The sequence below is a fragment of the Vulpes vulpes genome, chromosome 13 (assembly GCF_048418805.1).
Source record: "Vulpes vulpes isolate BD-2025 chromosome 13, VulVul3, whole genome shotgun sequence".
Classification (NCBI taxonomy): Eukaryota; Metazoa; Chordata; class Mammalia; order Carnivora; family Canidae; genus Vulpes; species Vulpes vulpes.
Genome location: NC_132792.1, coordinates 149,171,115 through 149,188,173, shown reverse-complemented (window position 1 = coordinate 149,188,173; position 17,059 = coordinate 149,171,115). Strand labels below are relative to the sequence as shown.

At 37.3% G+C, this 17,059-nt stretch overlaps 1 protein-coding gene across 9 annotated transcripts in view; it reads left to right on the top strand.

Annotated features, from left to right (window-relative positions):
* The window catches only part of RPS6KC1 (ribosomal protein S6 kinase C1), a 180,835-nt gene that overhangs the window by 516 nt on the left and 163,260 nt on the right, over nt 1-17,059 (top strand). For all 9 annotated transcript variants that reach the window (XM_026001101.2, XM_072733288.1, XM_026001103.2 and 6 more), the window contains exon 2: nt 15,932-15,967. In XM_026001101.2, the coding sequence (XP_025856886.1) occupies nt 15,932-15,967 (36 nt within the window). The remainder of the gene's footprint in view (nt 1-15,931; nt 15,968-17,059) is intronic.

Genomic DNA, 17,059 nt, shown 5'->3' with positions numbered 1-17,059 from the left:
ATGGATGACTCAGACCCTATCCCATTGGTACTTTTCTTTTTCTACGGCTGAAATCTGCAGAAGTGGTTTTGCTGGCTTCCCCGAGATCGTGTAGATCGAAATACTAATTCAATCTGATTTATGTAATAAAAGATATTTCTTAACGTTGACGTTTTAGACAGCGTCAGCTTTGTAGGCAGACAGACTCTTGAGAAGGATGTCACCGTTAGGGTCACCAGTCTAGGCCCTCTATGTCTGGCTGTTTTTTTTTTTTTTTTTTTGCGTGAGTTTTTCATGATTTGCAGTAGAAGGAGACATAAAAATTCCACTGGGAGTGTCTTGTGTGAGTTGTTTCGAGGGCCTGTGTAAAAGTTGTGAAGCTCCTTTATTTACATAAGCTAAACAATTTTTATTTTATTTTATTTATTTTTTAGCTAAACAATTTTTAGTGCCCACTTTGTGTTTTATTTATTTTTCTTTTTTTCCACTTTGTGTTTTATTGCCTTTGCCTTGGGTTTTTTTTTTTTTTTTGAGATTTTATTTATTCATTCATGAGAGACACACACACACACAGAGGCAGAGACACAGGCAGAGGGAGAAGCAGGCTCCATGCGGGGACCCTGATGTGGGACTCGATCCCGGGTCTCCAGGATCAGGCCCTGGGCAGAAGGCAGCACTAAACCACTGAGCCACCCGGGCTGCCCCTGCCTTGGGTTTTAAAGAGAGTTTGCATCTCCCTTGTTGGAAAAGAATGACAACAAAAATGAGTCTGAATGTATGTGATGTACGTATGTATGGGTATCTGTGTATATCAGGCATGTTGTACACATTACCCAATTGAATCCTAATGTTAATGATGAAGAAACTGAGGTTCAAGGAAGTTTCATAACTTGACCAACTTCACATCATAAAGCAGGTGCACGTTGGGATTTGAGACCAGTTCTGCTTAATTCCAAGTTATATAAAAAGTTAAGAATTAATTTTATCATTATTATTAGTTAAAAAAAGAGAGGCACAGGGCAGCCCGGGTGGCTCAGCGGTTTAGCACTGCCTTTGGCCCAGGGCATGATCCTGGAGTCCTGGGATCGAGTCCTGCATCAGGTTTCCTGCATGGATCCTGCTTCTCCCTCTGCCTGTGTCTCTGCCTCTCTCTCTCTCTCTCTCTCTCTCTCTCGGTGTTTCTCGTGAATAAATAAATAAAATCTTAAAAAAAAAGGTACAGATAGTAGTAATAGCACAATATACATTTGGAAGATAGCATAATCCTGTGTGTTGGAGAGCTCAGGAAATAGAATTTGAGAAGAACCTTAAAGGTAGGTATATAAACAAAGTTCGGGGCATGTAAGTGGTACATGGTTTATGGAAGTGGTCCACAATTCAGAAAAATGTGAGAAGATGAGAGGAGCAAAATTTTTTTTTAAAGATTTTATTTATTTGAGAGAGAGAGCGAGAGCGCACAGTGGGGGGAGGAGCAGGGGGAGAGGGAGAAACAGACTCCCCACTGAGCAGGGAGCTGGATTGGGGGGGGGGGGAACTGGATCATGAGACTCCAGGATCATGACCTAAGCTGAAGGCAGACATTTAACTGAACCACCCAGGTGCCCCTGCAAATTTGTTTAAAGATAAGACCAGGCCTGGTTATCTCAGAGGAGTATACTGGGAAAGAGTGAAATTTGTTACCCTTCTGGTTATGCAAGTAAGGTTGTTGCATAGGTGGGAGTGTTCCAGGTTAAAAAATTTTTTCAGGCTAAAATGAAGGGATCTTTATTATCCCATTCTTGAAAACTTTCTAGTTATCGGGCCTTTCAAAATCTATAGTTTTCTAACATTCTTTATGGAATTGGAACAATTTTCAACGCACATAATGTTCCTTTCACAGCACCCTATTCATCCGTTATGATAACACCACACTTACATCTATCTGTTTACATGTCTGTGTTTCTTAGTAGATTTATGGTAGGTCTATAGCATTGTATTTGTTTCCTTTTATATCACTCAAGGCAATGTATGGCACACAATGTTGAAAAAAATATTGTTGAATATTTTTTTCCCCATTCTAGGCAGCACACCCAATCAATGTTTAGTTCCAGGCACTAAAAGCTATGAGGGATACAAGGCTGAATAAAGCACGTACATTTCTTTCAAGGATGCTTATGATAGAAAAAGTTAACTGGGCTTAAAGGAGTGTAGTATAAGATGTAAAATGTTAAATGATGTAAGCGACTTTAGAAAAGAGCTCTGGGATTTCAGACGACAGAGATTGCTTTGTCTCAAGGGATCAGGGAATATGTACCAGTTAAGAAGGTGAAATATGGAAAGAATCCAGACAGGTGGGATAAAAGGAGAGGGCATCGTAAGTAGATGGGTGAATAGGAGGAATAGAGCACATAAAGCCCTGGAAGTGTGCGTGTGTGTGGAACTTGAATAGGAAATACTGAGTATGATTACTACTTGTAGTCTTCATAGAAGGAAAGGTTAGCCTAATTTACATCTCAAATATCTTTTCTTAAGCTGTGCACTAATTTTTATGATAACAGTTAACTTATGACAACATAAGTTAGAACCTGAAGGAGCACAATGCCTTAGAAGTAACCAAGTCTGGGGATGCCTGGGTGGCTCAGTAGTTACGTATCTGCCTTTGGCTCTGCGTGCTGGGATCCCAGCGTGCTGGGATCGAGTCCCATATCCCCCCCCCCTTGTGGGGTCCTGCTTCTCCTTCTGCCTATGACTCTGCCTCTCTCTGTGTCTCTCATGAATAAATAAATAAAAAATCTTTAAAGAAAAGAAAAAAAGTAACCAACTCTTTATAATATGCGTGCTGCATATTACTGTGTTTTTTTTTTTTTTTTTACTGTGGTTTTTCGAACTTGGAAATTGCTTACACTGTCTTTTTTCTCCTTGTAAATGGCTATTTCCTCATTTTTTGCTTATGTTACAAAGTTTGTTTTTTTAATTTTTTTTAAAGATTTTAAAATTTTTACTTATTTGAGAGAGAGAGAGAGCACGAGAGAGTGCATAAGCAGGGGTAAAGGGAGAAGCAGACTCCCTGCTGAGCAGGGAGCCCAATGTGGGGCTCTATCCCAGGATCCTAGGATCATGACCTGAGCCTAAGGCAGCCGCTTAACCCACTGAAGCACTGGATCTTATGTTAGGATTTAGAGATCATGACCTGATTTAAGATCAAAAGTTAGATGCTTAACTGACTGAACCATCCAGGTGCTCCTGTTTTTTTAATTTTAAGGCTTGAGGGTCAACAAGGAGATAGACTTTTAAAAAATAACTTCTTAATATTATAAAACAAGTAAAATATTTATTATTTTTTGAGACTTAGGGAGAAAAACATCTTTCCTCAGGAGAATTAACCAAATAAGTAGTGCTCCCCTGAGAGAACTTCATGAGATAAATATTAGGGATGTCTGCTCAATGTTTTCTACTACTACTTTACTTGTAGCTTTAGGGAACAGTCCCTATGTTCTTGATCCTTACAGGGTTCTTTATGTGAAAGTAGAATTAGAATGTGGGAAGTACCATTATTAAATTTTAGGTAGCATAAGAACTCTCTCATCTTTTAAAAACTCCTTGACATTTTGTTTTGCAATTCTCTGGCCTAGCAGGCTTGGATAACCTTTGGCCAGTTACAGGCTTGCTAACAGATTTCCTAGTTAAATTCTGTGTTGTTTATGAATTTCTGTCTAAAATATTTCAATTAAGAATTGGAAAATTCTTTTATAGATTTCCTTTGTTTCTTTAGTTAAAGAAGACAGATATAAAAGAGCCATTAGCAACGTTTTTGGTTGTTTCATCATGCTATGTTTACAAAACTCTTATTGTAGTATAGATTTCCCAACAACATTAAGTGAATGGTAATTCTTGCCTGTATTTTCTCCATGAGTATGGAAAGCAAACGGTATGCTTTTATTTTTAAACGGCAGTGTTGTCTTATGACTATATTTTGTTTAAACTGAGGCATTCTTTATGTACAATCGAGCTCATCAATTTTAAGTGTATGGTTTGATGAGTTGTGACAAATGTGTATAGTTGTGTAATCGCTGCCACAGTCCTCGCTGGAGAAGTTCCCTCATGCTCCTTTGCATTCAGTTCCCCCTCCCCACCCCCTATCCCTAGGCAACCACTGGTCAGTTTTCTGTCACTGTAGGTTGTATTTTCTAGAATTTGATATAAATGGAATTATACCTTATGCACATTGTTTCTTGGTTTGGCTTCTTTTTTTTTTAATTTTTTTTTAAAATTTATTTATGATAGTCACAGAGAGAGAGAGAGAGAGGCAGAGACACAGGCAGAGGGAGAAGCAGGCTCCATGCACCGGGAGCCCGACGTGGGATTCGATCCCGGGTGTCCAGGATCGCGCCCTGGGCCAAAGGCAGGCACCAAACCGCTGCGCCACCCAGGGATCCCTTGGTTTGGCTTCTTAACTCAACATGACTACTTGAGGCTCATCTATGTTGTGTGCTGCCCAGTATTTATTTCATTGTATGGTTATACTAGAGTTATTTGGCTATTATGAATATAGTTATCATGAACATTTATTGAGAAGTATTTGTATGGACATTTGCTTTCATTTTTTTTCTTTTTCCTTTCTTTCTTTTCTTTTTTTTTTTTTTTTAAAACATTTTACTTATTCACAAGAGACACACACAGAGAGAGGTAGAGACACAGGCAGATGGAGAAGCAGGCTCCCTGTGGGGAGCCTGATGTGGGATTCGATCCTGGGACTCCAGGATCACAACCTGAGCCGAAGGCAGATGCTCAACCACTGAGTCACCCAGGTGGTCCTTTCATTTTTCTTGATAGCACACATTTTAGTCCACATTTTATAGAACAAACACTTATATGGTGCTAATTATGACTCAAGCATTGTTCTAAGCACTTTATATAAATTAGCACATTTTGGGATCCCTGGGTGGCACAGTGGTTTGGCGCCTGCCTTTGACCCAGGGCGCGATCCTGGAGACCCGGGATCGAGTCCCACGTTGGGCTCCCGGTGCATGGAGCCTGCTTCTCCCTCTGCCTGTGTCTCTGCCTCTCTCTCTCTCTGTGTGACTATCATAAATAAATAAAAAATTAAAAAAAAATTAGCACATTTTCCACAGCAGGCCAATGAGTAGGTGCTATTATTATTCTCACATTTTCAATGAGGAAATTAAAGCACAGAGATGTTAAGCAACTTACCTGGGGTCACATGGCTAGGCTATAGTGGAATCTAGATTTGAACACAGGTATACTGGCCCCAGTCACAGTGCTTTTATCCCAGACCGGTGCTGTTGAATACCTATATAAAACACATTTCATTAGATATTGTGGGTGCATGTTTGGGGATGCCTGTGTGTCCCCACAGGGCCTTTCAGTAGTTTGGCAAAAGTGATGGATACATGGAGAATACAGTGACTGTGATAATATCAACAAAGGGGAGTAGAGAATGAATGGAAGAAATACTTAGCTTGATTTGAATCTGAAAATTGCCATTTCTGAGGCTTTAAATGGAAACACTATTTGTATTGGTTGAAGGGAACCTGCTTTCAACTCCTGACCGTATTCTTGTAAGGCCTGCTTGTGCTAGAGAAAGGAATTATTTGTAGTTTCCCAAGTATGTTAGCACTTTTCTCACATATTTTTTTTAATTTTTTATTTATTTATGATAGTCACACACACAGAGAGAGAGAGGCAGAGACAGAAGCAGGCTCCATGCACCGGGAGCCCAACGTGGGATTCGATCCCGGGTCACCAGGATCGCGCCCTGGGCCAAAGGCAGGCGCCAAACTGCTGCGCCACCCGGATACCCCTCTCACATATTTTTTATGTTAGATGCTGTTTCCTCTGTCTAGAATGCTCTTCCCTTTTGTTTTGCCATCCCTGCTCATCTAAAGTGTCAGCTTCTGCCCTATGTTTTCCAGGAAGCCTTTCTTAGTTATAGAACTCCATGTGTATTGTGTATTCCTCCATTAAAGCCTTTATCATAATGTTTGCTTCCTTCTCTGAGGGCAGACTGCCTGTTTGTTTTCATGGTGCCTAGCACAGAGCTGGATGATAGCAGGAATTTGAGAGAAGGCTGAAAAGAGGCAATATTTTTCTTTTTAAGTGTTCCTTTTTAAATTGATATATAATTTACTTATATAACTTTATATATATATATAATCTACTTATATAATTCTATGAATTTTTACACAACAGAGTAAAATATCCACCATTTTCATTGGAAACAGAACAGTTCCATTATCCCCTAATACTCCCTCATGCTATCCCCTTTACATACTCTTCTCCCCACCTCTTAGCCCCTTGGTGACCGCTGATATGCTCCCTACTACTCTACTTCTGCCTTTCTCAGAATGTCGTATAAATAGAATCATCCAGTTTTTAACCTTTTGAGATGGTCTTTTCCCATTTTTTCACTGGGTTGTTTGTATTCTAACTGTTGAATTTTGAGATTCTGTATTTGTTTTGGATGTAAGGGTTTTTTTTTTTTGTCAGATATGTGATTGCAAATATTTTCTTCCAGTGTGTGGCATATCTTTTCATGATCTTAACCATGTCTTTCATAAACCAAAAAGTTTTAATTCTGGTGAAGTCTCATTTTTTTTTTTCTTGTATGAAGTGTGCTTTTTAGTATTATATCTAAAAACTCTTTACTAATTCCAGGTTACCAATTCCCCCCCCCCCGCCCCCCCCCCCAGTGATTTATTCTAGAAGTTTTGTGTTTTGCATTTAACATTTCCATGTTGAGTTTATTTTTGTATAAGGTGTGAGGATTAGGCTGAGGTTCGTTTTTGCATACGGATGTTCACTTGCAGCAAAACACTTTAAGAGACTAAACCTTTTTAAAAATTTAATTGCTTTTGCATCTCTGTCAAAAATCAATCAGCAATATATGTGTGGATTTGTTTCTGGTTTCTCTATTTTGTTTCATACCACCCTGTCTTCATTATTGTAGGTTTATGTTTATACAAAGTCTTAAAATTAGATACAATTCCTCCAACTTTATTCTTTTCAAAATTGTTTTGGCTATTCTAGTTCCTTTGTGTTTCTATGTCAATTTTAGGATCAGGTCTCTATAAGAAATCCTGTGGCATTTTGGAAGGCAGCTATGCTAACCACTATACCACCAACGCTCCCCTGTTGGCATTTTGATTAGAATTCCACTAAATCTGTGAGTCAATTTTGAGGGAGAATTGACATCTTTACTCTGTTGAATTTGCAGATCTGTGAATGAACACAGTATGTCTTGGCATCAATTTAGGTGTTCTTTGATTTCTTTCATCAGTGTTTTATAATTTTCAGTATACAGATTCTGGGCATTATTGTTAGATATATTCCTTAGCATTTCATCTTTTTGTAGCTGCTGTGAATAGCATTAAAAATTTGATTTGGAGGTGTCTGGGTGGCTCAGTTGGTTAAACGTCTATCTTCAGCTCAGGTTGTGCTAGTCGGGTCCTGGGATCCAGCCCTGAGTCAGGCTCCCTGCTCTGCAAGGAGCTTGCTTCTTCCTCTCCCTCTGCCCTTCCCCTTGCTTGTGCTCTCTCTTGAGCTCCTTATCTTTCTGGAATCAGTAGATTAAAAAAAAAAACTAAAAATTTTTTATTTTCAATTTTTCATTGCTAGTATTAAGACATTTGGGTTTATTTTTGTGTTATATGGGTTTATTTTTGTGTTATATCCTATGACTTTTCCAAAGTTATTTGTTTTAGGGGTTTTTGGCAGTTTTCATTTTTTTCTACATAGACAATACATGTTTGCCAAAAGGAATAGTTTTATTTCTTTCTTCCAACCAGTATGTCTTTTCTTTTTCTTGCCTTATTGTTCTAGCTAGGACTTCTAGTCCAGTGTTGAATAGGAGTGATGAAAGTGACATCTTTGCCTTGTTCTTGATCTTAGGAGGAAAACATTCAGTCTTTTAAGTATGATATTCACTGTGGAGTTTTAATTTTTGGTTTTAATAGCTTTTTATTTTGAAAGTATTGTATATTCATAAACATTTCAAGTAAAACTTTTTTTTTTTTTTTATATCAAGTAAAACTTTAAGTCACTATAAGGGAATAAAAGCCTACTAAATTTTAAACCCTTAACTGCTTACATTATTACAAATGTCTAATGTCAAAGCAGTGAGAATTAATAGTTTTTAGTTAAGTCAGTAGCACCATGAAGGTTTCTTGAAAAAATAGTTGGTGTTGGCTTACTTTGGAAATATTTACAGCAAATGGAGTAGTTACAAGGGTAGGGAGGGAGATTAATTTGTTGAAAAAATGTATTTATGATTAAAAATTTTGAAAACTCATGGCTCTCAAATTGTTCAGTTTTTTTTAGCACCTTGTTTTATTCTACTTTTCCTTTGTTTTTGACTTAATTCTGTTTAGTAGAAAACTATCTCATATTCAGAAAACTTTAGTAAGCAGAATTTTAAAAAGAAAGATTTTATTTATTTATTTAGAGAGAATGTGAACAGGGGGAGAGGCAGAGGAAGAGAGACAAAGAGAATCTCAAGTGAACTCTACTGAGCATGACCCTGAGATCCTGACCTGAGCCCAAATCAGGTCCGATGCTTAATAACTGAGCCACCCAGGTGCCCCTAGTAAGCAGGTCTTAAAAATGTAAACCAATCCTGTTTTCATTCTGTTTATTGACAACTTATATGCTCAGATATTAAGATTTTAGTGATTTTTTTATTTTCCTCGAAATTAGATTAGAAAATAGTTTTCCTTAGAGTGGTGCCATTATAGTTGGTAAATTTGAAGTGAGAAAAGCAACATTTATTGAGTATCCAAAGGTAACTTGCTGTTACTGTTTCTTAATTCTCTCATTAGATTTTGGGATTTGAATGGTATAGAAAGCAATTATTCCTTTCAATGTATTACTTTTGTTAAAACTTTTTTAAAAAAGATTTTATTTATTCATGAAAGACACACAGAGAGAGGCAGAGGCATAGACAGAGGGAGAAGCAGGCTCCTCACAGGGAGCCTAATGTAGGACTTGATCCTAGAACCCGGGATTATGCTCTGAGACTAAGGCAGATGCTCAGCCGCTGAGCCACCCAGGTGTCCCAACTGTTGTTAAAACTTGTTAGAAAGTGGAATGTCTAATTTTTTTCCCATTGACTTATCTATCTTGTACGGAAGTTCTTTCATTCCAGAGAACTAAATAAACAATGTTGTAAAATGTCTAATTATGGTTTGTGCAGGTGCTGTCTCTTGGGTCCAGACTGCCTGGTTGGTGGGTGATTAACCAATCCAAACATTCCTGCCAACCAGTGACACCTGCAGCTCTGCAGGGAAAAGAGGGAGAGAGGAACTAGATGCAGGTGATGGGGTGGGAGGGAGGTTGAATTTGGTAAGAGGACACTTGCCTATGTGAGCTGGGTGCTATGAGGTACCTACTATTCTTGCCAGAGGGGTGTGTGTGTATGTATGAAATGCAGCTTAAAGGTGTCAGTATGTTTATATGAAACTATGGATTTTATGAAAGTCAAATGCCTGAAAGTCAGGATTGTGTACATTGCATTGATGAATGTGCCATTTGGTTTACCTAATCACCACAATGGGAAATGTTCAGTGTAGTATAGCCTTACATTTTTGTATATCCAATTATTCCCATCCCACATTTGGAGAGTCATATCTTTGAGAGATGAAGAGTGGGCATGTGGCCCGCCCCTCCCCGCCCTTTTTTCATGTTTGATTATTTGTATCTTGACACTTAGTTTTTTGTTTTTTTTTTAATGTTACTTTTGCTAACCCTTTATCCTCTTAGCTCATTTACCAAGCTGGTAGCTGAACAGCCATCAGAAGATTTGACTATAATAAGTTTTTCATAAAAGTAGCATCTTAAAATCTATAACTCATTTCTACTTGGTTCTAAAGGGACTTATTTTGTGGTCCACTTTTGTAGGCGATATAATAGATTTGACTGATTTTTGTAGTTCTGTTTTCCAGAAGTTATCTTTCAATCTTATGAAGAAGACAATTCTTTTGTGTGGGATCGAGTTAAGAGGGTGATTTCAATCATAATTATGATGGTAATTAGATAAATGAGTATTTTAGACTTGACTTTTAAGGGAAGTTGGAAATACTTATTAAGAAGTAGATAAAGGAACGCCTTAGTGGCTCAGCGGTTGAGCATCTGCCTTCAGCTCAGGGCATGATCCTGGGGTCCCAGGATTGAGTCCCGCATCGGGCTCCCTGCATGGAGCCTGCTTCTACCTCTGCCTATGTCTCTGCCTCTGTCTCTCATGAATAAATAAATAAAATCTTTTTTTTAAAGAGGTGGATAAAATAAGTTAGCACTCTGAAAAGGATCTAAAGGACCTAATGACTATATGATCTGTTGATTATTATGGGTCTGAGGTAGGGCAAGCCCTAATCTCAGGTCTTTGTTTTATAGATAGGAAAGAGGGCTTGTTTTATGGTTGCCTTCTCTTTGGTTTATCACTAAACTGGCAAAAAGCAGTTCATGGCTTTTTCAAGGACTGTAATCAAACTCCTTTCTTTGTAGCTCCTTCTCTTCTGTCAAAGCACTTATTTAGCTGCTATTTTTGGTCAACTTACATTTCTCTGTAAAAGACAAAATGGGTTCATCTAACAGGCATCAGGAATATTACTTGCATACTTGGAATTTTAATCTTTAGGAGGGCTGATTTATTTGTGTCCTAGGAGTACTTTGTTTGGAATCATGGAGTTTTGAGATCCAGTCTTGCCTGTAACTGATTAATATGATTAGTATTAGTATGTTACTGTGTGCTCTTGGGCTTGGTTATCTCATCCTACCAGGCAGGATTGTTGTGGTGATTAAATGAAGTAGAGGACTTAATTTCTTAGCACAGTAAGAGATAGTGACCTTCACTGTAAGCCTTTATTTGTTTTCCTAAACTCAGAATTTACTGTTGGCATTAACAGGGGCAGATGGACTACAAGCATTGCAGTAGTGTTTCCCAACTGTATTCCACATTTAGTGGGTGTTGCACTAAATAAATAAAATAATAGATAACCTATGATGGACATAAAAAGTCAAGTGGATAGATACTACATCTTCCTTTTGGAGATTTACTATGCATGATAATATATTAAAGGACTTGAGAAATTCTGCTGTAAAAAATGTTTCTTTTTTAAACAAAGATAAACTGAATTGGTCCTTAAGCCTTTCCTTTGAAAGCACTGATTTTAGAGAATATTGATATTCCATACAGCACGATTTGTGAAGCACTGCTTTAGGGTAATAATTTTGAAGATCACTTGGTAATAGAATTCTCTATACCAAGAGGCTCTGCGAGATATATGTATAGTATCATACTAGTGATAGGTAATGCTTCAGTGGAAATTTATGAAATTTAAACAAAAGGAATACTGCTTTATTTTTTTTAATTTTTTTTGTTTGTTTTGCTTTTTTTTTTTAATGATAGTCACACACAGAGAGAGAGAGAGGCAGAGACACAGGCAGAGACACAGGCAGAGGGAGAAGCAGGCTCCATGCACCGGGAGCCCGACGTGGGATTCGATCCTGGGTCTCCAGGATCGCGCCCTGGGCCAAAGGCAGGCGCTAAACCGCTGCACCACCCAGGGATCCCTATTTTTTTTAATTTTTAAAAAATATTTTATTTATTTATCCACGAGAGAGAGAGAGGGAGAGACAGACAGACAGACAGAGACATAGGCAGAGGGAGAGAAGCAGGCTCCATGCAGGGAGCCTGACGTGGGACTTGATCCCGGGTCTCCAAGATCACGCCCTGGGCCGAAGGCAGCACTAAACCACAGAGCCACACTGCCCAGTATTCCTGGGGCTGCCCTGGAATACTGCTTTAAATTCCATCCTTTGTGGCATTTATTGGCTACATCTTATGACAAAATATTAAAATTCACCCCCAGAAAAGTTACTAAATGATAGTTAGCAACCTATATCAGAGGGAATTTATAGTGGTTTTATTTTTTTAATTGTTGAGATGATTATTAATAGAGCTTTATAAGTTATAAAAATCTGGGTCTGAGCACTCAGTTTGTTCATTTTCATTATAATCATGTTCTTTCTTTAGATTTCTGATTGATATTCTTGTTTCTCACTAATTTTATGTTCCTCATGAACAGAATTACATAGAAAGAGTTGGATATTTGGGCTCATGTTATTCTAACTAAAACCCTTTTGTGTTTTTTGGTTTCCATCTCAGAGGACACATTCCTAACTATTTAAGAAGGTTACACATGTGGAAATACTGAATCTCTTATAGTGGGGCACCACATGGTTGAACTTGCTAATGTATTTGCCAGGTGATTATATTTTTATAATATAGTGGTGTAGAAATCAGACCCAGTTGTATTTTCTATTTAGAGTTCAATATGCAGAAGTGGAATAGGCACTAATATTTGTTGAATGAATAAGTGGAAGAATAAATAAATAAATAAATAAATAAATAAAACCTAACCTAACCTAAATAAAACCTAATGGTGATAGGGCTTGTGGAGGTAAGTAAACTTAATTATTACTGAAAATATTACAGATAATTTGAGGGATACAGTATAGTACAGTGGAAAGAACACTGGACCAGGAGTCAGAAATCCAAGTTCTAATTTCAGATCTAAAGGCGGATAGTCACAAGTCTCTAGATCTTGTTTTCTCATTGGTAAAAGGGGGACTCATAATAACCACTCCTGCCTAGTTCATAAGTTGTTGAGGGAATAAAATGAATCATTAAGAAAATGTTTTGCAATTATAAATCTACAAAATCAGATTTTTTTTCCCCTCTCCATGCCTAGCACAATACTGGTATAGATTTTCTCTTTTCATACTGAAAAGGAGAGTAAACAGCACAGTCCAGGACTGATTCTTGGAGTGCTCACAGATTGTTGGGGGATAGGAGGAGGAAGAGGAACCTGCAAAAGAGAAGCAAATACCAAGGAGGAAAGAGGAGAATCAGGAAGGTATAGTTTTATACTTTCCAGACATAATTTTCACTAAGTTTTGCTTATACTCTTTGGGAAAGGGATAGTTAATACTCAGCACATAGCTTTTGATTTAATTTTCTGAACCCCGCCTGAGTAAATCCCCTACCCCTTTCACATGAGAAGTATTTGAGGGTGAAGAGAAGTTCTTATAAGCTTAAATTAAAGACCTTCACTTAGGTAGTTTAAGAATACTTAAGCTTTGGTTTTCTGAGTTTTCTATACTGTGAATAATTGATTTTCATGAAAACATAAAAAGTCCCTCAGCTGTTCTTGACGGCTTCGGGGATGCCACTGTGGTGTGGATAGCAAGCCTCCAGTGTCAGGAAAGGGTCTAGGATGAAGTGCTTCCCAACCCACTGCTTAGCATACTGCTGTTGTTTGATATACTAGAAGTTTGGGAAATACAACCCTCCTTCTCTTCTCCACTCTGCATTTCCTCCTTGCCCCTCCCAGGTAAACCCCAGTTACACATTTTGTAAGACTGTGCACTCTGGGAAGATGTGAAGGCAGGGGCTTTGCTCACCATTGTAGCAGCCGCACAGAGAACTCCATGAGCCACTGAGACTACAGATGACAAATCATAATCAAATTGGTTATTTCCGATAAGATGATTTTAAAATTGTGGGTATGGGCACCTGGCTGGCTCAGTCAGAAGAGTGTGCAACTCTTGATCTTGCAGTTATGGGTTTGAGCCCCACGTTGGGTGAAGAGATTACTAAAAATAAATAAATAAACTTAAGAAAAATTTTGGATATTGTTAGGGATGGCTAATGTATTTTTGCTTATGCAATATACTTATATTTGATTTCCAGGAATGGCTTACCTGAAGAAAATCCAAAATGTGATACTTTTAATTGCTCTCCAAATCAGGAAATAATTCTTTGGCCACAAAAAGATCATTTGCATGTGTAGAGGAAGATTATTTAAAATAGTAAGATATCTTCATATATTTACAAAGTGATTGAGTTGTAAATTAGTAAATCTTATCAATTTTCCACAAAAGAAAACTTGTAGAATGCCAAGTGCACCTGAATAAACTTTGTTGCCTGTGATCATATGTTGACTGTTATTGGTGGGTGGATTATTAGTGGATTGATTATTTCTGACTTCTCATTAGCATATTTTACAAAAATTTAAGAAAAACTCATAGTAACCAAAATTAAATCATTAATTATGTGAAACACTATCATAGTTTTAGAAAGGTATGTGTGTATTGGGGGTGTTAGTATTTGAAAGTAATAGCTAAAATTCAGTATTTGAGGGTGCCTGGGTGGCTCAGTCTGTTAAGCATCTGCCTTCAGCTCGGGTCATGATCCGGGGGTCCTGGGATCAAATCCCGTATTGGGCTCCCTGCTCCCTGGGGAGCCTGCTTCTCCCTCTTCCCCTCCTTCTGCTGTGCTCTCTCTCTGTCAAATAGATAAATAAAATATTAAAAAAATAAAATTCAGTATTTGAATAATTTTATGGTCATTAGTTCTAGCCTTTTATTCTAAATCTGTGTTGTCTAATACAGTAAGGATCAATCATGTGGCTATTTTTATTTAAATTAATTTAAATGAAATAAAATAAAAAATTCAGTTATTCAGTTGCATTAGTTATGTTTCAGGTTCAGTAGCAATGCACATGCATGTGGCCAAGGGTACTGTGTTGAACAGTGCAGATAAGGAACATTTCTTTCTTTCCATGATGAAAGAAAGTTCTGTTGGACAGCACTATTTTGTTTTGGACCTCAGGAGTAATGTTGATTGGATCATAATCTTCAGTTCATCAATCTGTTACCAGTCAGTAAAGACATTTTTCTTCCTCTCACCCATAGGCAAATATTTTAATGTGTTTGATATATCTTTTGTCTTTGCAAAATGCATATTGTACCATCCAGTTCATGAATTTTACATTTACATAGATGGTATTATGTGTCTAATGTGAGATTTTCCAACTCTTCAAAGCTGTTTGATGATTTAAACACCTAGCCTTCTTCTTTTTATAAGTTTTGTGAAGAAATCTTCCTTAATGGTGTTAATACTTTTTGGCTTTGTAATTAGAGAGGTCTGAAACAATCCCCCATCTTTCTTTTTGCTCAGGAAATATTGATAGGATTCTTTGTCCCTGAATGCTGTATGTGATTCTAAGTTACATTTGTTTTTTTCTTTACCATTTGGTGGTCAGTGATTACTTCTCACAGATATTGGTGTGTCTGAGCATTGTGGCTGCTTTTTTTTTTAATTGAAATTTTTTATTGAGCCAATTGTAGACTCACATACAGTTGTAAGACATAATACAGAGTCATCCTTTGTATACTTTGGGTACAGCTCCTTTTTTTTGCTTCTACTTTTATTTTTTTTTTATTTTTTATTTTTTTAAATTTTTATGATAGTCACACAGAGAGAGAGAGAGAGAGAGAGGCAGAGACACAGGCAGAGGGAGAAGCAGGCTCCATGCACCGGGAGCCCGACGTGGGATTCGATCCCGGGTCTCCAGGATCGCGCCCTGGGCCAAAGACAGGCGCTAAACCGCTGCGCCACCCAGGGTTCCCTGCTTCTACTTTTATATGTAGGCTGGGAAGGGCGATAGACAAGCTTGTTAGAAATGTCAAGTAAGGGCAGCCCAGGTGGCTCACTGGTTTAGCACCACCTTCAGCCCAGGGCCTGATCCTGGAGACCTGGGATCGAGTCCCACATCGGCTCCCTGCATGGAGCCTGCTTCTCCCTCTGCCTGTGTCTCTGCCTCTCTCTCTCTCTCGCTCTGTCTCTCATGAACAAATAAATAAAAAAAAGAGTGAAGCCAGGGCATTCTCTTGTGAATGTAAGCCATGAACTTTAGTGTGTGGGCTTTTTTTTTTTAAGCTGCCTTTTTCTTAATTTTTTTAGCACGTGTTTCAGATGGTGGTGAAGTTATTATATAGCTGAGTTCTTTGTAGGTGATATAATTCAGTGTTTCTTTGAAAATTGAAAGTAATTATACAAAGGTGGAATCTTAAATTTTGGTAATGATGAAATATTTCTGTGTATGTTTTGTTTTAGGTTGTTTCACGAAGAAATCCAGAGGATGTCCAGGAGGTAACATGTTTACACATAATGAAAATTTTATTTTATATATTTGACAAAAATTTAATAAATGCTTTGTTGAGAAAACTAAATTGTTAGTATGTCTGTCTTTGTGTTTATGTGTTTGGAGGTTATCCTTAGCTCACAAGACAGTAGTGTAAGTTTCTTATTTCAGACTTACTAAGTACATGTTAAGTTTTAGTAGGTGTTAAGTTATACAAAGAAGAATTAAGGAATTATAGTGCTGTTTAATAATGTGATAATGTTTTTGATAACTAACATTTGTAAGATTTTAGTATTAAGAGTTCTTATCTATTTCAAAATCATGATAACTTTAATAAAAAATGAAAAGTATTTGGTAGCTAGTATTAATTTTAAAGACCATAATAATAAATTTTGGATTCCTGTCTACTCTCACTTTTATATTGAGTTGACATGTTGACGCTTTGGAAAACTGTTTTGGGTATAGATGTCTGTTTCTTTTCTAAATTTGTAGTTCTTTTCAGACTCTCTCTCTCTAAAATGATACCAGCTTATCATGTTTTTGCTTAAAACTATGGAATTCTTTATTTGTAATTACTTTGTGCTTGTTATATACCTTTGGGAATCCTAACTGAGGAGCTTGCTTGTTTCAACGTTTTTTGATTTACTTTCATGTTGGTACCTGCTCATTTACATCAAGATTAGAAGGATATGTGTTGGGGATTTTTTTTCTTACTAAAAGTGTTTTAAAAGACGTAAATTGGCAGTCTTGATTCTGCAGCAGTTTTTCCCCCCATTTGAATTTTAACGTCTTTAGGTGGAGAATGTATTTTCTAACAAGCCCCACTACTCTGTATTTAATAAACCTGGCTTGATTCATACATTTAAATTGATTGTTTGGTACTGGTTGGTTTGAGTGTGTGACATCAAGTTTAGACCATATTTGAACTTTTATACATTAGCATTTCTTGCTATATTTGATCCAATATTTGAGTTAAAAAAAACCACAATTTAAAAAGATTTCGTACTGTTTTTCTCAGGGGCTTTAAGATATTTCATTTTTCCTTCTCAATAGCCAGGAAGAGAATATTGTAATATAGTTATTTGGAAAGAAAAGGATAT